This window comes from Accipiter gentilis, chromosome 25 (assembly GCF_929443795.1).
Source record: "Accipiter gentilis chromosome 25, bAccGen1.1, whole genome shotgun sequence".
Taxonomy (NCBI): domain Eukaryota; kingdom Metazoa; phylum Chordata; class Aves; order Accipitriformes; family Accipitridae; genus Astur; species Astur gentilis.
In genome coordinates this window covers 15,056,584-15,080,556 of record NC_064904.1, presented here as the reverse complement: position 1 = coordinate 15,080,556, position 23,973 = coordinate 15,056,584, and the positions used below count along the sequence as shown (strand labels likewise).

The 23,973-nt window shown below is 43.1% G+C and overlaps 1 protein-coding gene across 2 annotated transcripts in view; it reads left to right on the top strand.

Moving 5' to 3' along the window:
* Window positions 1-23,973, top strand: part of MTHFD1 (methylenetetrahydrofolate dehydrogenase, cyclohydrolase and formyltetrahydrofolate synthetase 1) — a 127,468-nt gene that overhangs the window by 63,832 nt on the left and 39,663 nt on the right. Inside the window, exon 1 of one of the 2 annotated variants that reach the window (XM_049828827.1) lies at window positions 21,147-21,255. The exons of the other annotated variant lie outside the window; for it this stretch is intronic. Within the exon in view, the coding sequence (XP_049684784.1) occupies window positions 21,215-21,255 (41 nt within the window). The 5' untranslated portion in view covers window positions 21,147-21,214. Of the gene's footprint in view, window positions 1-21,146; window positions 21,256-23,973 lie in introns of those variants that run through there. 2 annotated transcript variants of the gene reach the window in all.

Below are 23,973 nucleotides of genomic sequence, written 5' to 3'. Positions count from 1 at the left end.
TCTCCAGGGATGGATGGTGACTCGACAACTTCTCTGAGCAACCTTTTCCACTGTTTGACCACTCTCACAGTTAAAAAGGTTCTTCTTATGTTTAAGTGGAATTTCCTGTATTTCAGTTTGTGCCCGTTGCCTGTCTTTTCACTGGGCACCGCTGAGAAGAGTCTGGCTCACCCTCCCATCAGGTATTTATATACATTGATAAGATCCCCTCTGGGCCTTCTCTTGACAATGCTAAACAATCCCAGCTCTCTCAGCCTTTCCTCTTATGGCAGATGCTCCAGTCCCTTCAGTGGGCTCACTCCCATATGTCCATGCCTCTCCTGTGCTAGGGTACCCAGCACTGGCCTGGCACTCCAGATGTTGCCTCACCAGTGCAGTGGAGAGGGGAAGGATCACCTTATGTTTGGAATAAAGCTGTTTTAGCTTGCTCACAACTGTCTCCTCCTTTTGGCATGAGGATTCCACAGAAGACATCACAGCCAAGGCAGAAAAGCAGGATCCTCTGATAAAACTTATTGTTGTGTTGATCTCCCAGGTGGAAAGGGAGAACAGAGTAGGAATGACCTCCATCGTCAGGTACTGTGTCCTTCTTGCTCTTCTCTCCTCTGACCTCTGCTCCCTTCCAAGCTCTCTTCTACTGAAACTGAGGGCTTTGTCCCTGGGTTTATATCTTGCAAAGCTGTGGTTTGCTTAACTAGAATCCCCAGGTGCCAATAAGCAGAATAAAGTACTTTTAATTCTTGCAGTGGCAGCATGGTTTCTTGACAGGGCCATTAGTGTTTGTTGCAGGATCTGCCTAGCAGTCAACATAAGGAATTGGCAATGAACCCTCTCCTATTTCCTTATTTTGCAAAAATCTCCCTGCATTAAAATGTTATGTTCTTCAATGTCATGCTGACAGCTCCCTTGCCCTCACACATGTTCATGCATGTTCTAATTGCTTGTAAATATGAAAAATATTGAAGTAGGAAAATTGAGGTAGCTGTTTGGTGGCCATTAAGGTCTTCAAATATAACATTCTGTTATAATCTACTTCGTTCAAATTTCTTATTAAGCAGCCTAGTATATAACACCGTCCTTGAGAACTAGCAGAAGAGGAATAGGAGCGATATTTTATTTTACTTGACATACTAAAAGTAGATTTGCTCTGTGATCAACAAAAGGTCAGGAACATTTTGTTATTGCAAGAAATTGCATCAATTACAAGCTGTCCAACCTCTTTCTGCAAAAGCAACATGCACACAAGTTACCTGCAGCCTCCAGGCTTTGTTCCTTGTTTTCTTGCAGGTTTTTCCTTTGGGAAAAAAAGTTGCCTTTAGATAGGATCAGCACAATTAACTAAATATTGTTGAACATGGCATGCAACAGCTTACTGAAGACAGAGCTTAAGAAAACAGATTACACAATTAAGTACCTGTGTCCAGATACAGGCAAAAGGGTTTTATACCTTCACACAAAAACTAAATGTAGATTACTGATGGCCAGGAGTAGTCATATCAAGGCAGGATTACTCCATACATAAGCCTTTCCTTATACTTTTCCCAGGACATCAATTATTGACCAGTATTAGAAACAAGATATTGCTCTAAGTAGAACTTTGTTCTAAACTATGTATTAATTCATAGGTGTTATGAATCATAAATTATGTTTTTTCAGTACACTTTCTGGATGAAGGAGTGGTCTGCATTTCTTAAGAGAAAGAGTAAATTTGTGGAAGTAGGAAGCCATCATACTTAGTCCAGGGTTGCTCAGATCTGCAATTTTGAAAACATTCAGAGATTTTGCAGTTCATAATCAAAGTTGAAATCAGTTTTGAAATGAGTTGAAATTAGTTTTGATGGTTTGATGCAGTACCTGCACATGTAGTTGCAGTCACCGAGGTTCTACCTGCACCTTAGGATTATGGTTTTCTCTGCCCATGGCTGAAATGATAGGGTTTTTTAAATGACTGCACAAATCGCCACACCTCCATTTTACATGAAAGACATCTGAATGACGACTTCCCCAGACATAAAATACTCCATCATGCTGGTTATATTCCTTTCCAGATTTTACAGTATTGCCCAACTAAGTAGAAATTCATGCCTGAATTTTCCTTGCAAAACAATTCTGGTCCAAGAAAATATTTAGGCAAATCACATAGAAAACTAAGACTGTTCTTTGTAACTCACTCCAAGTAAATATATGATTCAGCAACACATAAAAAGATGTTTTGCTAGCACATATTAAAATTAAATGCAATGGAATACCATTAAGGAAAGGGTGTGATATAAGGCAAATAAGTGCTTACTACACAGTTCTACAGGTGCAGAATAATACATTAATGTTGTTATACTTAGTTTCTCCTTTTCAAACCTCATGTTATTAGCTCGAGAGGTGCAGTTTTCCAAAGTGAAATTTACTTCTTACTAATCATTTTAGCTTTAAATTGAAAGTTACCTTTATTTCTTTTTTTTTTTTTTTTTTTGTTAAAAAATAACAGTAATATTAGTTATAAGGAGTTCCTATAAGCATATTAAGGGATTTTAACACACCATGAAACCTTCCTCTTCTCCTAACAACATTATACTGACTGGTCCTAATGCTTGTATATGTGATATCTGCAGTTTCCTCCGTCTGTGCAACCAAAAAGAACTCCAATTACATGATTTCTAGCTGGTGCTCTTGTTCTCATGGAAACAGGTGTCAGAAGTAGGTACTTTAAACTGATCACAGTTTCATTTTTAAAAAGTCCTTTGAGAAACCATGATGAGGTATAGGCATGAGTGTGTCCCCTCTTCTTTTTTTTAAATATGATCTTTTGTAGATGTTTTCCCTACCATCAATTATTTGCTATTCTCTTGGTGCAATCATTGCAGTGAAAGCTAACGAGTTCCAATCTGTGCATGTTTGCAGTGTGTGGTACAGTCTTCAGGTAACAAAGTACCAGTTCTTATCATATCTATTTTATAACTGATGTAGTATGAAGCTGCTAGCGCTACTTGCAAGTATTTTGAAATTTTAATCTATTTTAGCACATTACTGAATCCAAAATCCAATCATTTGCTCCCAGCTATTTCCTGGCTGCTTTTTTGAATGAAGTTGATCAGTGTCATACCATGACAGAGTGGCTTTCATCATTTACTAAGTATCTGAAAGACGTTACTATTTTTGTATCAGGTCTGGCTGAGTCATACCAGCCTTCAACAGTCTGGTAACATCTTTCAGGAAGCACTTGCCAGTGGAAAGGTGAGCAGCTGCAGATGATCCATGATCTTTTTGGCCGAAAAAGCAATACTGGTCTCTCAGCTTACAAAAGCTCTCAGTTTCAAATACTTTTTAAAATAAGCTGATCTAACAGAGGAGCCAATCAACTAGCCAGAAAGAAAACCAGTGAAATTCTGATGTAAGCAATTATATACAAATTTCATCTGGGAGACTGGGGATTTGAAGTTGTCGATCTGTTCTTAATGTAGGTACATATGTATCAAGAGCACGACTAGATTGCAGAAGAGCCAAAATCATAAGGTGAAATGAAGCATCTGACTGACTAAGTAGGCAGGTGCAATACATGTGACAGGGAGCAAGCAATCATGGCTTAGCGTCAGAAATAAGAGGTGTGTTACTGGAAATGCAGGACATCTAAAACAGAGAGGACACAAGCAACTTTATTCAAAGATAAAATTCTTATTTGCCAGAAGAACTAACCAGGTGTTCATGCAGACACCATTATCTCCCTACCTGCTACCACAATACCTGTCCGATCACACAGTTCCACCGGACAAAATGCGAGGATTGTAAGGCCCACAGGAAAATGTCAGAGACCTAGCTGTGATGAAGACAGTACTAACTTAACAAGGAACCATCACATCTTGTTAATTACAGGCTCTAGACTTGTCTTTCACAGATAAAAACCTTTGGTGATACCCTTACACTGAGCAGCATCTTCCTAAACAACCTGGACAGTCAGAAGAGAGAAGTACTACTGAGCTAACTGGGGTACCATAATATAAAAGATAACAGAAGTTATGTAAGTTTGCAGCCAAAATTCAAACCAGGCTGTTTATCAGGTTTGGACAGAAAATGCAACCAGAACAAGAAAAGTTTTTTTTTTTTCCTCAAGCTTGAGCCAGTCCATCATGCAAACATACAGTAAGTGAGCAACCAACAAATGATCTGTCATAGCAGGAGGTACACCATTTAATATCCTACTCAGACAAACTTCTCCAGATGCTGGAGAAAGGGTGCAATTAAAATAAACTGCCTTCTGTAAAAGAACTAAGTGCTTCTCTTTCAAAAAGCATATGAGTTTGTTTCTCATTAATTGTGCTGTTCAGGTTAAAAGCAAATGGGAAGTACTAAGCAAGTTATCTTTTGGGTGTAGATGAGGAAACAATTCCTGCCATTCATGCTGCAGCCAGGGAAAGGCTGCAATGCTGGTTGTAGGGCTTTAAAACCCCTTGTTAGGCCATGACAAAAATCCAGATGAGCCATGATTAATAATCAAAGTTCTCACTATCGTGACTAGGCCTAAGCTTACAGAAGTCCCAACCGATGAGTTTTTCCCCTACTTCACCATGTCTCTGAAGAATCTATAACCCACAATGCAGTATAACAATATTTATTTTATATATCTCAGTAAGAAGGCAGTATGTTTTCACCTGCAGGGCTGACTATTCATCCCATGCTGTACTGGTGGCTGTTGTAAGGTGCACTCAGGACCCTGCCCCATGGCTCCCCCTGAGCTCAGTGCATCAAGCATTAACGGCCCTAACCAGACCCATCAGGGACTTCAGTCCCTGTCCAAGCTATGTTGTATGCAAATCTGTCTCTGGTTCTGTCTCAGGCCCTGCCTTCTGGGTGGGCGTTGGAGCTGTGCCCTAGGTGGATGGACCCCGTGAATGTACATTATAGCTTGTCTCCAGCCTATCTTTGTCCCTGTCTCCTGGACAGATTTTGGACCTGTGTAGTAGCCCTGTCTATGGCTCTGTCTCCATTTGCTCCTGACTCCCTGTTTGGACCCTGGTTCTTGTTAATCGCTTGCCTCATCTGGGACTGTCGACTGACCCTGTTACCACCATCCAGCTCTGCCCGCCATGCTCAGACAGGACATGGCCACCCATCAGTGAGTGCACTGCCCAGGCTGGGGTCACCCTCAGCTCCTGGCTTGCCTTCCCTTAGGGAGCAACCAGCCCTTGCTGTTCCCTAACAATTATTTTGCAACCCCCCAAAACTTAAGCTAGTCTTAACTTTCCTCCTCCCTTTATCCTGCTCATTAGAAAACAGAAAAAGATGAATAAAAGTATAGTATTTTCCTTCCTTTGTTAATAATAATGGGGGCAATACATATGAGATCATCTTACAACAGAGGATCTTGCCTTCAGATAAAGTATGTACCCTGTTTTTTAGACAAGGCACAAACCAAGGGGTCATAGGGAATGAACTAATTTATAGCCAGTAAAACTGTGGCTGAAACCTAAAAGATTAGAAAGACAAAAAGAAAGCTTTTTCTTCAAGCAGACAAGCAGGAACTCAGTAGCACACAGGCACCTGCAATTATTTCACTAGCTGTATGACCTTTAGCTGCCTGCATAAAAAGAGCTCTTTTTTAACAAATGAGATGCTAAATACACTTAGCTTTTCCAAAATAAAGCCATAAGAATAGCCTAACGCTACAAGCAGCCTTACACCATCTTTTCCTGTTCAGTGACCATGAGAGAGTAGGGCATGTTTCTCTTCTCTGTTGCAAGAGCTCCCCTTAGTGTCAAATGTGTGAATAACAGCTTTAGCTGCACAATTTTTTTGCTGTCTACGTTGGGTCCAGTCTTCCAGATTCTGGCACCCAAGAGTCATATGGTCACTAAACTCAGTGTACACTGGAGGGTATTTACTACATGCTGGAGTGAAAATGCAGTACGGAAATACTCAGATGGAAATGTGTATAATCTATTCCAGTTTTACAAGTGTAGGAGGAGATCTGGGGAGAAAACCAAAGGCAGGTCACAGAAAGAAAAACCACTTTACTCTCTGTTCTCAGTCTACTGATCTCACACCAGGCACTGGGAAACTGCTTTGTCTTTTAATATTTTCGATTTTACCAGATTTATTCCAGGAATGGTTTTGGTACTAGGACAAATGGCAGAATACACAGTTAGATCCGCAAAATTCTTGTTCAAATTAATGAAAACTGTAAATATTCATAAAACAGCCTTGAGTCGTGAGTCTGTGCTTAATTCATAGGCTTTTGAATTCAGCCTAATATGTTTCCCATTTTTTTGAATAGTACAGAGGACTCTCCAACAAAGCTGCAGGATATCTAGGCTGTTCCAAGAGAGACTTCTGACTATATTACCACTTGCAGGACATGGCACTGCCAAAAAATTTCTTGAAAAGCCAGTGGTTTGCAGGGAAGTGACTGATATAGGCAAACTCACATTGCTTTTTCATAAATAACTGGCTCCCTCCAACTAGAATTGGGAGCATGGAAAGGCCTTGGGCAATGTGCTGCCTGGCCTAGCCAGCTCCACTCCTGAAGCTCAGGGGAGCATGTGCTTCACTGGGAACATTGCCACTGTCTGAATGGGTTCAGCATGTGCTGTCACTGCTGCTTGTCATGAGAGGGTGGGGGAAAAGGTTCAGTTCATATCCATTGCTCCCTCAGAACTGGAAGAGACAGCACTGCTTTTTACCAAGAGAGTCCTTCTGGATTATTTAAATACAGCTGTTGGGGGTTTTGTGGAAAAGCACTGAGAGAGGGAGCTTCTGACTTTTATTACATGCAGCTTAAAATGTCCCTTCTGCTCTGTGCAGATTTTCGTCTTGGGCTCCCCTCCACCATTACCGGATGCGGTATCTGCCAGACCTGGTTCAGAGTCAGGACCATATTCAGAAACTCTAAAAACACATCTGAAGGGATTGCTTTTGGCTGGCCCCTTGGCTTTCAGAGGGCTCAGCCCATAGGGAACAGCATGCCTATGGACACAGCTGACAGATAACCCAATCTAGACCTCACAGAGTAATATTAAAGAAGTTCTTTGTGAAATTTGTATTTCCACAGCACTGAGGAAAGAAGCACTGATTTCTACTCTTGCTGTGTGAGGAGCATTTACTTTGGACTTCTGCTACAGCCAAAATATTTCTCACCGTTTAAGAAACATTGACTAATTCTTCTTCAGAGCTAATTAACAAGAATAGAAATTCTGTGTGTATCCAGAACACTTTGTAAAAATAAAAAAAAATATCTTGAGCAACTTCTCCTCCTCCAATTCTTTATTTGCCTTGGCTGGCTGCTACAGTTACTGTTTGTTTGCTTTTTTTTTGCCACAGGGTCAAACACCTACATTGTGACGTTTGTATCACTGTACCATGGATATTGCATCACCTGTGATACAGAAGTCACTGACATAGAACAAATGGCAAGATACCCATTGACTTCAGTGGGCTGGGATTTCACATAGTTTATACCATTGCAACAGCACAGCAGAAACAGCACTACACCAGGACCCTATATGGGGTGCCATAGCACCATGGCACCCTAAACCAAACAAGGGACTTTTTGGCCTGTTATCTTGGGCAGATCCAGTTTAAATAGGTCTGCCCAAGTATGGATTTCAGTATGGGTACTCTTCATATCACTCAACTCTCTATTTGTTCGCTTCTTAATCCTGCCGTAAAGAACTATCTGAGATTTACTGATTCTGGGGTATGGAACATAATTTTGTGACTCCAGCACTTTAATGAGTAGTGTTTTATGACTGTAGCTTCAGGAAAATCCCTCTTCCTCCCATTGGAAATGTTAGCTCTCACTGGACACTTAATGTGAGTGCATAAAGTCTTCAGTAAATTCTAGATTAAAAAGTAATCAGGCTGGGTTGATTTTAGCCTCTTTCCTTGCTGATAGTTACCTTGCTCTTACAAAGCCCGCAAAAGGAAAAAAAAAGAATGCTCTGGACTTCTTAAAATACAGTGCTGAAAGAGTATGAAGTTTTACAAGAAGCAGCTGATAAAAAGTTATATTGTCCTTTTTATGTACTAAAAACCTGCTCATTCATCTTTGTAAGGCTGACTCAGAAAGGCTTTCCGCTGTTTAAGGACTTGCAAACTTCAGGTGCCTTTTTGCCTTGCTGACATTCAGGGCATCTACTGAATTTAAGTATTTAAGAATTTGAGAAGATTGCCTGTGGCTGAAAAAGCACAGAAGTTATTCTCAGTTGGTAGGCAAAGCTCTTGGTTTATAAAACAAGTTATGGTTTCTTGACTGGTCCAAGCACACATTCAAGTAGTGCCAAGAAGAAAAGCTTTCTAGGAATATTGTCCTGTGGTGGTATTACTAGCTGTTCTGGTTTGGCTCACTGCTTCCTAAATACAAGGTGGGCCTCAGCAGGGAGATGTCCAAGTGTTAAAGATGGATAGAGCACAGAGTGCACAGTGAACCATAAGGAAGTGGCTCAAGGAGGCAATAGCTAAGACAAGGGGGGAAAATCAGCAATGATAAGGGAGATGTGAGGGTGGCTGCACACTGGAATAGGTTGCTCAGGGAGGTTATGGACTCTGCATCCTTGGAGACCTTCAAAACCCAGCTGAACACAGGCCTGGGCAAACTGATCTAGCTGAATGTGCTTGAGTAGAGTGGTTTGACCAAATGTTCTCAAGAGCTCCCTTCCAGCCTCAACTATTGGCACAACAGCAGAGACAACAACTGGACCCTGAGGCCAGGGCTGAGAAGAAGGCATTAGCAAAGCCTGCTAAAATAAGGTCAGGAACCACTGTTGCAAAGAGATTATGACAGAAATGTGTCAGATATTCTCAGTGCTTCTGCGATCAAATTCCTAATGTGTAACAGCCAAATCTGCATAAGAAATAAGAGCACCAGAGCTCACCCTGTCTTCCTTAGGAAGTATCAGGGAGGCATGGACACTTGAACTATGCCCACATTTTCTAATTTCTTCACACATGAAGGCACTCCCCTTCAGACTTTACCAATTGCATAGTTATAGGGAGCACTGTAGAAACAGGATACTGGTTCATGTTCATATGTTTGTCCTTCCACCCTGGAGCATTCTGACTAATGAAGGGGCATGCAGTAGGTAGCTGAGAGATCTGTTCCCATGAAAACCTGAAAAGTACTCCAGCTAACAAGGCTCTGAACACCTTAAACTTGAGATTAAAGAAAGCCCAATGCCAAAGGTGGCAGTTATTAGAGCAAATTGTCCTCACACCTTCCATTAACCCAGAGTACACTCATCACTGAGTCAACAGAAGAGCATGTCCTCATTAGTGTCACCTTTTGCAAGAACTAGCATAATGCAGCCCAAAAGCTGAGGAAAAATACCTTTTCTTCCCCTTGGTTCCATTTTAAAGTATCACTGCAGAAAGTACTTTCTCCAAATGTCTCCCACCTTGTATGAATTTTCTTCTTTCTTCCCCCATCACAACTTCCTTGGCTCCAAAGATGCAACAAAGTTGGACATCAAGAGTGGCCATTTGCCCCCAGCCTTTTTGTTCTTCCAATCCAAAAATTACTATAAAGAAATTTTAAACGTATTTGTTATGCCAGTTTTACACAATTACCTGGAGCTCAAGCTCTGGAGGTCTGAAATAAGCTAGACAGAAGTGCAAGCAATTATGTACATGGATAGGAAGGAGGGGCCCTCATCCTAATGCCTTGAACCCATGGGCTCTGCCCATTGGGAACACTGATCCACCAGATGTCAGCAGTTAGAGATTGCATACATACATTTGACTGCATCCCATTGCACAAACATAGAAAGTTGGTGTGTCTGCAGGAAATCTTGCTGCCATGAGTACAATAATGGACAGAGTGACACAGGGTACCTTTTCCCTGACTGGGTGTGCAATGTCTGCAGTGACTAGTACAAGAGACCATGAGCTGGGAGGTTTGGTATGGACCTGTGTACTGCTGTTGACACTCTAAGCAAGTCGGCTTGTTCAAGTTTTAAGCCCAAATTCATCTTGCAGTCAAGCTGCCTGGCTACAAGTCCAAGCTCAGAAGCACATATTTATGTCATAGTGAGATCTGGGACAGTTAGAAGGAAAGCCTGAGCTCATCCTGATGCTCAGCACAGGCTCTGTCACATCTACCCCGCAGTGCGGTTTGGCAGGGCACCAGCCGCCCACCAGACTCCTCCATCCCCTACTTCCCAGGATCTTCAAGGGATGTTGTATAGCCAATGGCAAGCAGACAAATTGGCCAAGCTCCTTCATAGAAGCCCTCTGTTATAACATGATGTAAATCTTCCGAGTCTAAGCCTGCATAATCTGTAAGAAAGGTACTGGCAGGAAACAGCCAGGACAAAAGCCAAGCTCCATATCCCAACTGCTTTTCCTGCTCACTGAGCAGTGCTGGGGCAATTGAAAATGGTACTTCACAGAGACTAAAGGAAAGTGTGAGTGTATGTTTGTGTTTGTAAGCAGTTTTAGCTAATTTAGCTAATAACATGGATGTTCTTCCCCTTGTAACAATTCCACTCAAGTAAGATATAATAAACATTACACTAAGAGCTACCAGCATCAGTTGTTACATTTAAAAGGTAATTGTGAAATACTTCACACAGGGTGCAGTAAGGTGGGGAAGGAGTTGCTGAGATATGAGCCAAGGGCCACACAGGGTGCAGTAAGGTGGGGAAGGAGTTGCTGAGATATGAGCCAAGGGCAATGCAGGTGTACATGCAGCTCCCCATGCCCAGACTCATGCATGCAACCACACAGACCTGGGACCTTTCAGGATTCACACCCCTCTTCCACCCCAGAGCTTCCCCATGTGCAGCAAGAGAATCTATACTACCTACCACATTGTGGTTTTCATTTCAGCAGCCACACCAACAGCCTCCCCCCACACACACACTCCTCCTTTCCTCTCAGTGGCGGCCATGACACCTGCCCATCCACCATGCCAGACCCCACTGTTTCATCTTCAGAAACCCTGTATCTTACTTCAGTTCAGTTTTCCAACAAGGTCTATCTGGGAGAGACGTTGGTGGTGTTAAACTAAAGAAAGATCTGGTTTGTACAATTGGATCACGAGTGCCTCTGTCTGGGTATTCTCTTTCAGGCAAAGACAAGCCCACTACAAAATGGTGCCTCGAAGTGAAGGGGAAAGCTTCAGCAAGGTGGCGCTGGCATCTAGCCTACATCAACTGAAAAGGACACAGCAAATGTAGAATTTGAAAGCACCCAAAATATATCCTTTCCTATGTTACTAGCACCTTAGATTATTGACAGATTGGTCAATTCAATTCCAGCATAGAGTAATTTTTTTTTTAATTTATGGTTCTCTCTAGCTGCAGCAGTGGGAGACACCAATGCCAGAGGAGAGGAGAGGCTGCTCCCAGGTGTGTAGACAGCTTTCACCTACACCCAGTAATCCAGCCCTGATGTACAGCAGTAGCACAGTTGCATACTCAGAGTTTAAAAGGCTTATCTCTGTTACTAAAATAAAAAAATTCTCTCTATAAAATCAGTTAAAATATTTATGTTAATAAGGCCATTGACAGCATCCTCTTTCCAAAAAAATCTAAGGCATCAGCCTGGATGAGGACAGTGGTTTCTCTTTATAGGATAACCAATTATTATTTTTTATCCTTTTCATTCTTAAAAATGCCATTAATGTTGCTAATGTCAGTGATGATGAATAACAATGTCACACCTGAAGAGAAATCCACTGGTAAAGGGATGTAGATGTGGCTGACACAAATTTCCTCAACCAACAGGCCTAGAAACAACCTCACTGATTTCAATAGCACTGGTATCCAGCTGAGCAAGAATTACTTGAGAGGGATTTTGGCCAGAAACATATTAAGAAGTGCTTTCCCAAACAAGAAAAGTATTCCTACACAAACAACAAAACCACAACCACCTCCATCCCATCCAACACATTCTGGGATACTCCTCTTCTTCCTGCAGAGCTGTGTACCTCCACAGAAAGCAAGAGATGGAACAATATGGCAGCCACACCTGGGAAGGTGAAATGGGGGCACAAACTAACCCACAGCAGGGCCACAGGCCACAGATGGGTGGAACAACAAAAGCTTTTCTTTCTCTCCATCCTGAAGACCTGATCCTTTGAATTCAAAGCCACTTTGGGGCACTCAGCAGCACTGTGGGTGCAGGCTGTGTGCAGCTCTCTGGTAGATTAATTTTTTCCAAAGCTGAGCTAAAGAAAAAGAAATTTTCTTCAGAGCCCTAAGTCTCAGCGTGCTTTGTGCACCTCCTCTGTACAGAAACACTACCTAGTAAGCACATTTCAAGTTGAACTGCCATAAACTTGAATATTTCAACCAGGAAATGTCCTCTTATAAGAAAGTGTTAATAAGCAAATTTGGGAACAGGCTTATATTTATATGTCATCAAGCACTTTGTTTTACACCTGCTTTAAAAGGCACAGTGTCACCTGAAAGTATACCAGGAATCGACACTTACTGATTTTCCATAAACTATTTCCTTCTCCTTGTTCCAGGAACAAGTCTGTGTGTATACATGCTGTCATTGATACATATATTTGTGGTACATGGAGTTCAGACTCTTTCGATCACCAACATCAGGTAACAGATTGAAAGCATAAAGTGAGGTGGTCAACCCGAGCAAAACATTGTTCCTCCTCTCTGCCTATGTGTAAGCTGGTGATAGCTGAACCTCTCTGCTCCCTGGAACAGGTGAAGAGAGTTGAATACTGATCAATATAAATACTACAAAACTGTTACACTCTTCTCTTTGAAAAAGAAATTTGCTTATTTATTTTCCTATGTGTCACTCTATTTCCCAATCAGTGAATACAAGACAACTGTTCAGGCTTTAGAAATCACCCCTCATGTGAAGCCATAACGCTTCTCTGTCATGAGCACTTGTGCTTGCGATGCCTGAGTGAAGGGCACCTTCCTGAGTGAAGGACACCTTCCTGAGTGAAGGACACCATGTATGCTGTCTCAAAATCAGATTTTTTAAAGAAAAAATCCAAATTGCCATGGAGTCCTGTGTGAAAATGTTCCTGCTTAAAATGTCAAGGCACCCCTCTTCAGATCCCAGGACAGCTGGGAAAGCAGCTCCTCAGCATTCCTCTGAAAGCCACATGGACTGCCTGTAGCACAAAACCTTCATCATCCTGTAACTGGTAAAAATTACAGAAAGTAAGAAGTTCTGGGAATAAAAAACTGTCCATAAAGGGGGAAGATGATTTGCCCCATTCACCAGATCCTTTCACAAAGCTCCAGGAATGCTGCTGAATCCTCAAAGGAAAAGGGAAGGAAGACTCAGGCTCCAAATGTGTTCCTGTGGCAGCAGCTCAGACCATATTGCTTATTTTGTCCTATACTGACATCTCACCACGTATGTCCACAGGGTCAATGCCTACGCTAGTGTCAATGTTATACTGCAGGAAAGGCCTTAGGGCCAAATCTGTTGTCTGTCTTGTTGACTCATAGCTACACTATCTTCTTGGCTGATCCTGTATGCCTAGTATGGGGACTCAGTCTCCTTTAGAATCTGCCTGCCAGTCCTACACTGCCATGGTGGGCACAAGGGACACCAATAACATCACAGCTTGGCACAGCTCCTCTTGGAAGGATTATTCACTTTCTTCTCCAGGCTTCTAGGCCATAGAGAGGAATCGCAGGCCAAGCAGACTGCCCCCTACCGAGCTCACCATATTCTTGTTCCACACTAAGTCTATAGGCTCTCAATCTTCTTGTGGCCCGGGCAAGCATCACTCTCTTTTCCCTAGGCCCAGTTTCTAAGCACAGGTTCATCATGGTTTGCTCTGCAGTAGGTCTTCAGAGCAAAACTACTCCATGTGCAAGCACAGCAACTGCACCAGGGTGCACAGGCTAGAGATGTCAAAATGCTTAGCTTCAAAGTGATGGCTGGAGGGGACCAGAAGAGCCCTTAATGTGCTTTTTGCCAGCTACAGCTGACACAGGCCATAGGACAAAACATTACACTGCCCTGCTAGGATTATTTAAAGCTCTCGGAGATAGCAGCAAAGGACAGCCCATTTCATGGCACAGACTTTCTAATCAGATCTCAAGCTGGTTTATGAATCAGAAAGCTCAGAGAGAGTTTGCAGTACTAGACATGAGCAAGCCTTGCTGTTCTTTTGAGAAATCTTTCACCCAGAGATGTGCAGGACAGACACTAGAGCTCTGCAGACTTGCAAGGTTAATTTACTGCTGTTCTTCTCAGATGCAGCTGAGCATGCGGGAATGGACACACTCCACAGCTTCAGGGCAAACGTTAGCAATATGTCTCTGAATCTGGTGCCTCTGCCAGGCTCTGTCTCATTTATAAATGTAGCGGTTCTTGTGTTAAATACCAGACAAATCACACAGGTCTTAGGCTAAAAAGGAAAGGACAGAAATACGATTGCTCTAACTAGAAGCTGACAAACTTTTGGGATACAAAGGTTTGTAATATAAGGCATATAAACTGGGAAATACATGCACAAATATATAGGCACATATATAAATGAATCTGGAAAAAGCTTACAGTGAGCTCACTTATGTTCATACTGTTCAGAGTGAAAAAGAATGAGACACTTGAATAGTCTGTGCCTCACCACTTTTTAATTCCTTTCAAGGTGTGCTCACAAGAAGCTGAAACTCAGCTCCAAATACTTAAATTAGGAGACCTTTAAGGAAAGGAAAATCTTTTTGTTTCATGTATTTGTGTGCATGTGCTCGTATGAACAGCACATCACACAAAGGTCTGTTTTTCCAGAGCAGTTAAGTTAGGGCTCTTCCTCCTACAATTTAGTGTTCCTTTCTAATTACAAACACCAGTCATCAAATAGGGGCAATGGGAAATAAATATGGATCTTTATTTTTAATGCTAAGAAATTAAAGTCTAATTATGAGCAACCCCAATAGGGAGATAATGAAGCACAGTGGGCAAATATATCCATATTCCAGAGACAGAAAAAAATACGCACATACCAAATAAGGGAAAAAATCATTCACTACAGCATGCGAAGGTACCTTATCAATACTGTTTCCATTGAAACTAACCAAGACTCCCATGGCCAAGAGCTGTTATGCAAAAGGGTAAGCACACAAAAGGTCCTGTGTGTTGAGAAAAATTGAGACATCCTATATATTTTATATCATAAGGAAATTATCTGTGTCTCATGAACCTCTGAGAACAGCAGGCATGGGGCTTCAAACTGTTCTGTTTGTCCCTAACCTTACCCTATTTCTCCCCCACTTCCATTACCCTGTTTGTCTTAGAAATTCTTTCAGCTGTAAATGGTTGGAGACCAGGAATATCATCTGTTTGCCCTGTTCCTAATAGTCTTCCTTACACATCTGCAGTTGGCCACCATTAGAGCCCTGACCCTGAGCTGGGACAACCTTTTGCCTCATTTGGTATAGACAGTCCTATGATCTAGAGGCAATTACATAGAAGGAAGGACACATATTGGAATCAGGAATGCTATAAGTAAAAGCACATTGAAGGTACAACTTCTTAAGCCTGCTTCATATTATGAACTGTGTGCATACATCATCAAACACTGCTCAGTGTTTCAAACTGGATATTAAGACAAGCATAAAGACTGTATCACCCAAGTCTGAAGTGCAAAACTCCATTTACCTGTTTTCATCTCCAAATACCCAACTTGCTGGAATTATGGTCTGCAGGAAAGCTGGTTTTACATCAGCCTTGGACTTCCCCTACCATAGACTTCGCAGGATCTGTTCACCCTCCTCCTGTCTCTGCAGGACACTGCAAGAACAGGATTTGCTTGGTTGAGAGAGCACCCTGTGAATGTTCTTGCAGAGATGGCATAGAACTAGCTATGCAATCTTGCTCTGCCAGGGGTGTTCTTGCTTGGGCTGGGAGAATTACGAGAGGCTGTACAGATTAAACTGCAATGAAGAGATTGTCTTCTGGACATCCTCCTACCTGCTGCCCTGAAGCTCACCTTTCTCCCCTCCTACCTCTGCCTCTGTCAGTATGTGCAACTCCCTACACAGTTAGAAAGGTGGAATTGGTGTAACAAGTATTTCTACAGAAAATATTGGAACTATATTTTTCATAGTCTTCTAGTGAAATTCAGCAGTTGGAAAAAAAGGAGGAAAGTCCTATGTAGCCACAAGCCATTAACTACAAATTATTAGCCAAATATTTAATTATTCTCTAATAAGGAGTTGGAAATTACAAGCTAGTTAATCACAGCTTCATTGCTTGTGTTTATATTTTGCTTTAGGCAATCATTTAATCCTTCTTTCTCAGTTACCTTATCTGGAAAATGTGGTAATACATTACTCACAAGCAGGCTGGGCTAGTGAATTAGGCTATAGTTTATTGCAGGGAGTGCCACAACATGCTGTAGAAGTATTAGGAATGGTTATTATGTGAAAGAGAGGACTACTTAGAAAATGGTTTCTTTGCTCTGAATTATCTCTTAGCATGAAAGAGTCAGGACAACCTAGGGCCCATATTTATCAAGCACTCTGGCACTGTTCTCAGTGGAATCAAGTGTGACACAAAATCCTTCAAACTGTTAACAAGACATCTTTCTTCTGCAGGATCCCTAAGAGGTCAATGAGAAGCGTTGGAAGATTTCTGTGCAAGGGTAATGTGATGTATCTAAAGGAAGTTAGCTAAAAGAGCAACAAGAAAAGCAGCCGATGGAAAATGCACTCCAGTATGTACAAATCTGTGTCACTGGCATAGTAATGCAAATGGAAGTTTGGAGGTAGTCTGAGCTGGTTGTTGCTGTCTTTAGAGTGACAGATAAACTATGATCAATGCAAAGCCCCTGCATGGTAGGCAAGTGAATGGCAAGCCTGAGACGGAGGTCAGAAAACCACTTTGGAGGCCTCTGTTGGACACACTCTGTTGGCAGCTCTACCCCCCTGCCAGAAAAACCTACAAAGAAAGTACTCTTCACTGGCTTTATAGAAAATCAGTTCATTGTAGTTAAAACTGCTCTTGGAAGTGATTTGATTAATCTGTCTGCCTTTGCACTGAAGTGATGAGGAGCACTCCAAATCCCTGTTCTGCTAGTTCAGACATTGGACCAGGAACCCTAAGGAGAAGGCCAGAGAGAAAATACCATCTTAACCCAGGACAGCTACTTTTGTAGTGCCTGTCCAACAGCTGGCCGCATCACCAACTTATTATTTCCATGACATGTCTAAAATGGATGGGGCTCATGAGATAGCTAAACAGATTAGGGGATAACTACACTCAGGAAACACTTTATGATGGAACAAATGTTAGCTTGTGCTATCTATCACATTAACACAGCTTAGCTGTAAGGGCTATTTCAAAGCATGTACACTGAGGTCAATCTCAAGCTTTATGTCAAAGTTCAGTCATCTGATCAAAGGGAGAGTTGACCAACAGCAGGTATTTAAATGTGTCACTGTTGTCCCATTACAAAGTTGTGTTCTCCATCATGGTAGATAGGGTACATTCTAGAGTAACATCACTCATTTAACCAATCGTGCTTTGTTCAGTGGTACATCTCTAAGCAGGAAAGGTTCCCTGTAAGCATTTGAAGAATCAAAGTCTAATACTTTTTTTCTGGTGTGCTCCTGCAAACGGGATTTCTCAAAATCTCTTTTCTGACCAAGGTTTATGAAGCTAATCTAACTTTTCTGTTCCTCCTCCTTTACTGGAGACAATGTGCTATCCTAACTGTCCCACTTAATAGGTGAAGCAAAGCCTAATGTTCTTCCTTAGTTTGCTGATTCAGGGTCACTTTCTCAAAACAAATCGCAGCTTCTGGGGCCCTGTGCCATCAGAAGCATAGCTGTTAGTTCATCAGTAACACTGAAAGTCTTTCTGGCGTGCATTTTACAGCCTTCATGGCTTTTTTTGAAGAGCAACCTCCATGACTTTTGACATGTTGGGTAAGAGGGGGTGGATGCAAAGGTAAACAATCAAACTGTGGGAGTTGCCAAATCAAACCCAGGGATGCCTGGCAGGGATATGAGTGAGGCAGAACAACTGTTCTGGGGCAAAACTCAGAGCAGAGAGGTCTCTCTTACTCTGAGGCTTCAGCCTATCCGGAAGGAACTGTTTTTATCCTTCATCCTAACAGCCATTAGAAAATAAGTCTGCTTTGGTACAAAACGGACTATGCTCAGAGCTGTCTATTACCATGGCATTAGTTTTTATCTCATTCTTTTGCATGAATATGGTCAAAAGCATTGTACTGAAAGCATAAAACATTGATCATTGCTGTGAACTTTGTAAACATTTTCACAATGTTTGTCTCCTTTGCCACTGTGTTTCTCTGAGATTTCCTGTATGTGAATAGAAGCTTTAACTTTTTCACTGCGTTTTGGGGCTGGATTTGGCTCTGATATGAACGGAGCAGAAGGGTCTGTTCAGCCATTTCTCATCACATAATCCCTTTTCTGTTCCTTTTCCACCCCATTTCCAGTATTTTGACCTCAGGGTGACAATTAACAGTAAGTGTTAAAGAACATGTTCTTACATAAAAGTATGACACATACAACTTCTGAGGAACAATCTCAGCTTTAATACTTGACTGCCACATGAGACAAGTTAGAAATACAAAAGAACTTCCTGCTATGATAAAACAAGGTTAGCTAGTCTGATTTTCTGGCATAAACATTTAAAATTCATGAGTCTGTCCCTCCCCAAAAGTGAGAATCTGGTTCAAAAACAATGAGATAATAGAAGAAGATGTTTGGAATTATTTTTATTTCCTTTCATTTTCAATGTTTTATCTGTTATCATGAGACATCTTTTTTTCAGGAGCTGGGGCATTATGAAAAGCAGTAAGTGACGTTAATGCTCACACACACATGCAAATCATGGAAGTTAGCAACTGTGGGTAGGAATCCACAGCTCCTGATGGCACTAGCTTCTGCTCATCACTCTGCAAATAAGGTCATCTGAATATTTTTAAAGAAGGTGACTTTCTTCTTTTTCTTTTACTGCCTGGTATTTTTACACTATCATCTCATGTCAAATCTTTTTTTTGGTAAAAGCTGTTTCTGAAGAGTTTACCCTGTATTTAACTGAAGGAGTCCGTCTTTTGCATTTTTTTAAATACAGTTTGGTTCCCCCCCCCCCCCCCCCCCAAGAGTTCATTCAGGCCTCAGATAAAGGCAACAGAAGAAACAAACAAGACACAGAATTTTAAGCAGCCTAGAAAAATCCCTTCTCTCAGTTAATTGAATAATCTCAGTTTTGATTGTATAATCCTGCAACTGCCTGTTGGAACATTCCAGGAAATACAAGGAACACATAATGAAAGAAGAGAAAAAGAAGTTCTTTCTAGCTTTTTTTATTTAGCATATAAAAGCCCCCAAATGCAGAGTTTTTCCTCTTTTCCAAGTCGCTTTTAAATTTCTGACCTTTAATCCTACAATTACAACATGTTGTTAATTTAAGGTGGTTTAACCATTTGCGGTAGGAAGCTCTCCTCTGAGTAGAAAAAGCAGAAAAGGTGACGCTTGTTAGGCTATGAAAGGAAACACAAAGAAAAGCGTTATCCTCAGGGAAGTTTCAAACTATGTATTGTTTATACCGCCCTCCTAGCACACCAGAGAAGCAACCTTAAGGCTTCTGAAACAGAAGGGCCCACGTATTTCCTCCCTCATAGTTCTGTGCCCTAGGCAGAAGCTGCAAGGCCTACACTTCTCCCTTCTCAAAATCTGACAGTTCCCCAAATCCCTTTGTGAGCTGATTACATTATGGACTAGCAGGATTGAATGCTTTCTTAGCAAACTCTTTGGAACAGGCACTTTCTTTTTCCAAACCTCTGCATTCTATGTAAAGCAAAAATCTACGTGAAAGCACTTCACACAGGCCTTTTAAGTCTCAGATTCTCAGCGGGAACACTGCTGTTGTAGCATCCAACCCCTATTCTCCATAGCTTGTTAATTTGCAGTGGTGTTATCCTGTTTCTTTGCTGCACTGCTACCACACGTGGTAGACGTGGCTAGATCCCAAAACAGTACGAGGTCTGCTTTACCGCAGGCACAGGAACGTGCTACTACTCCCCAACAGCAACCTAACGCTGTGGGTCCACCCCAATTTGCCAGTTCCCTGTCCCTGATCTTTTTATCATCGCTTTACTGAATTGTGGACCCGTTCTCTAACCATGTGCTAGATATCAGCAGGAAAAACTGATGAGTTCCTTTAACTTCACTGGGTCATGGCATTATCTTCCCCGACCACATCTGCCTCCGCGACATTTAACTGCTTTTCCCATCTCCAGCGTTGGCCGGACCCATCACTTACTTGCCGTATATAAGAAAACCACTGAAAGCTGACTTTCTCTGCAAGGTCCTGAAATGTCTGCGCTGGCCTGCAGAATAAGGAAAAGTCTTCTTCACGTAAGTAACAGCACACACAGAGGACTGCATGGATCTGAGCAGCTGCCTGGCAGGAATCTACACCTTCAACAGTTCTAACTGGATTACCTGCTTCAAGTATACTCCTTGAAGGCAACCGTTAGGAACCTGTTTCTCACTCCTGCCAACTCCTATGAACTTTAGGCCACAATCCCACCCTCTTCTTCATTGCCCTCTTTATACACTGGCTAGCCACCGGTTTGGTGGTTTTAAGCTGGACAAATGTGTTGAAATCCTAACGAACAAAAATCACTCTTTGCATAATGACTGAGGAGTATCACAGCACGACCCCAGCACATGAAACACAGAGATTATTCTTACACTGATTTGCAATTTTCTTAGAGACACAGCTAGTAATTTGCTGTGCAGAGCCCACCACCAGGAGCGCGGGCAGTGTCCCACCACCGCGCAGCCCCTCAGCCCCCAGCTCCGAGGGCAGCTTTCGCCCTTCCCTCCCGGCGCCTGCAGCCGACCCTGCCGCCCAGGCCCCTTCCCCGCAGAGCAGGGCGGCGGGAAGGACCGGGGCCAGCAGCGGCGCCTCTACGAGCGACCTTTCGGCGGCCATTTCGCAGCGCCGCTCAGCCCCGCTCCCCTCAGCGCCGGGTGGGCTCTGGGCGCCTCACGGCGGCGGGAGGGGCAGGGCAGGGGTCACCGCGCCCGCCACCCCCAGGCCACCACCGTGAGGGGAGCCCATGGCCGCCCACCGGTGCCCCTTCTCCTCCCTCCTCCGGGGCGGGGCGGGGGGCAGCGCTTGCGCGGTGGGGCCGGCGGCCGCCGAAAGTTTGGGGGCACGTGAGGCGCGGAGTGGGGCAGCCGTGAGGGTAACCTGTCTCGCAGACGCTTTGGGAGTCGCTGCCGCGCTCGGCCGCTGCCTGCCCGCCCTCGCCATGGCGCCCGCCGAGATCCTCAGCGGCAAGATAGTCTCCGCGTACGTAACCCGGGGTGGGCTGCCTGCCCGCCCGCCCGCCCGCTCTTCGTTCCCGCCGAGCGCCCGGCGCTGTGGAGCGCAGCGCGGGGGTTCCCCTGGGGCGGGGAAAGTCTGTGGGGAGCCGCGGTCGGGAACGAAACCGGTGCGGCTGGCGGGTTGGGGGTGCCCCGGGGGACCGAGCCCTGCTGGCCGGGAGAATGGGGCTGTGGTGGCCTTTGCTCTGGGTCTGCCGGGACGAAGCAGGTTTGAAGACACCCTAAAGCTTTTTCACTACGTTGCATTCAAAGCTTACGTCTTCCTGACTGGGAAGAGTTATTAAATGGAGGTGGTATTAAAGCTCTTCAGGAGAACCTAAAGTGCTGTCGTGCTGCATTGCCCCCCAGAAACCCAGCGGTGCGTCTGCTTTGGGTCTCAGTGGCCGCGTCCAGCATCAGCCCTGCAGAGCGGCTTGCGATCGCTCGCTCAGCATCTTTGCGCTGAGATGAGCGCCCAGGCAGGTGTGAAATGGCCAGCTGACTTACAGTTTTTGTGTATTTATGCGGTGCTCTTGGGATGCTTTACGAGCAGGAGTCGGGAACCTGTCTGTGCTTTGGGTACGGTCTCTGTGTTCATACTGTACAGGCATTGGTCATCCCTTTTTAAAGCAAAATAAATTAATCCATGTATTGGATAATGTCATGATGAATGCTCACGGGAGTCCAACTCTTTGAAAGGTTTGTCAGACCCTGGAAGAAAAGGCTTCCTTCTGCTTTTTAGCTTTTACTCAGCTGGCAAGCCCTGAGTATAGGTGACCCTGCGTTGTATCTTTTTAGTTTGCTTATTTTTCCTACTTCTACTATACATACACATCTGGCAAGAAGGCTAAACAAATGTCACTAACTCTAGGAAAACGCAGTGTTTGGCAAAAGGTAATGCTTTGTTGTGATACTCTGTGCAAATGGGGTTTGTTTAGGTAGGTTCATTCTGTACCTTCTCTCTATAACCAGGGGATTTGGACAGAAAGTGTAAATTTGAAATGGTCCTAAGAAATCTCTGAAAAGTTGTTAGACCAGATGTTAAGTATTGCTGCATATGACGCATCTACAGCCAACTGACAGTGGAGCATTTCTGAAAAGTAGGCCTAATGTGTCTTGAGTTTCAATATCCATGACGAAAGGCTCCTCGCATATTTTTTACCCGGTAATTTTTGGGCCAGTACCACTTAGGTATTGCAGTCTCTCAGTCTTGTGTGCTTCCCTACACCTTATGCTTTTGGCAGTCTTGAAGCCAGCGCATTCTGCATGTCATATATGTCGTGCTGGTGGTACGTGGTCATCTGCCTACTGCAGGCTTCCTTTTTCTGGGGTAGAAAATGCCCCTAAGGCGTAGTAGATCCTTTCAAGCTATATGTTTATTGCAATTTTAGAGTGACTAGAAATCTCGAAGGATGCTAGCTTGATTACAGTGAATGTGTTTTGGAGGAATTCTGAGCATTCACCTTAAAACTTCAAGGTTCCTTTGCAGTGCATATTTTGTTTCTTTCTTTCAGCTTATAGATACAGTGGTGGCATTTTTTTTTGTTTCTGTTTGTTTTCCGTATTACATCGACAGCTGTTTTCAGAGATGAGGACCTTTGTGATGTTGTGGAAATAGCTTGGAAGACGCATAAGCTTTTAATAGACACATACAGGAGAAAGGATTACTTGGTTTCCAGCACATCTCCAAGGTGTTTGGCTGAAACCTGTTTTCCAAAGGCCTCAAATCTTGACCAGAAGACAACATGAAATGGAAACATAATTGCAGCTGTACAGCTGCCCTCCTTCAGTTGGTTTATTTCTGCTGTATTTATGTCCAGTATAGCAAACCCATCGTGTGCTCTCCAGGAGTGGGCCTTACATAGTTCTGATTTTTGCTAGCGGAGTACTTGAAGGAGGTAGAAGGAAATGGGCTCTCTGCCCTGCAGATACCTGTCCCTTTCTTCCACATCCTCTAGAGAAGTGCTGGTCCAGAGGATTCTCCTTGTCCAGAGTCTGCCCCCAGGCCAAGAGTCTGGCAGCAGAAGCAGTGATAGGCATGTGTTTTTTCTAGGAATTTTCAACTGAATTGCCTGTTGTAGAAGGGGAGAGTTTCTGACTTGACTCAATTGCAGTCTTAAGTTACTATCTTTCAGGGGGGCTTTTTTTGTTATTTTATCCTTTAATTGAGAAAACTGTCTGTAAGTCAAGTATTAACAGGTGAGGTGAATGAATCAAGTAGTGTTACAACTACATAATTCTGAGTTTCTGTGAGTATTTGAAATCAAAACTCCTAAGTTTTGTGAACTTTCTTCTCCTGTCACCAAGCACCCCTTCACCAAAGGGAGGTGAAAAAAATACCTAATTCAGTCATGTCAGTTATTTAAACAAAAATCAGGTAGATAGTGGCATTCTATTTTTGTGAAACACATAAAGAGAATAAATACTTCAAGAGAGAGCTTCGTTGTCTCTACAAATAAGGAAAACTTGATGAGGAGATAAAGCTAGCTCACACCTAGAAAGTGAACTCTGTGGTCCAGTACTGCTCAGCACCACCAAGCAGGCCCAAATATGAGCAAGAACCCCTTCTGTTAGGTGCTGTACAGACACAGAATGAAAAAAAAAAATGGGACTCTGCTCCAAAGAGGTTACAAGCTAGGAGAAAACATTGTCTGGTGGACAGCAGGGCCACAGTGCTGTCATCTGTGTGCATCGGTACCAGGTT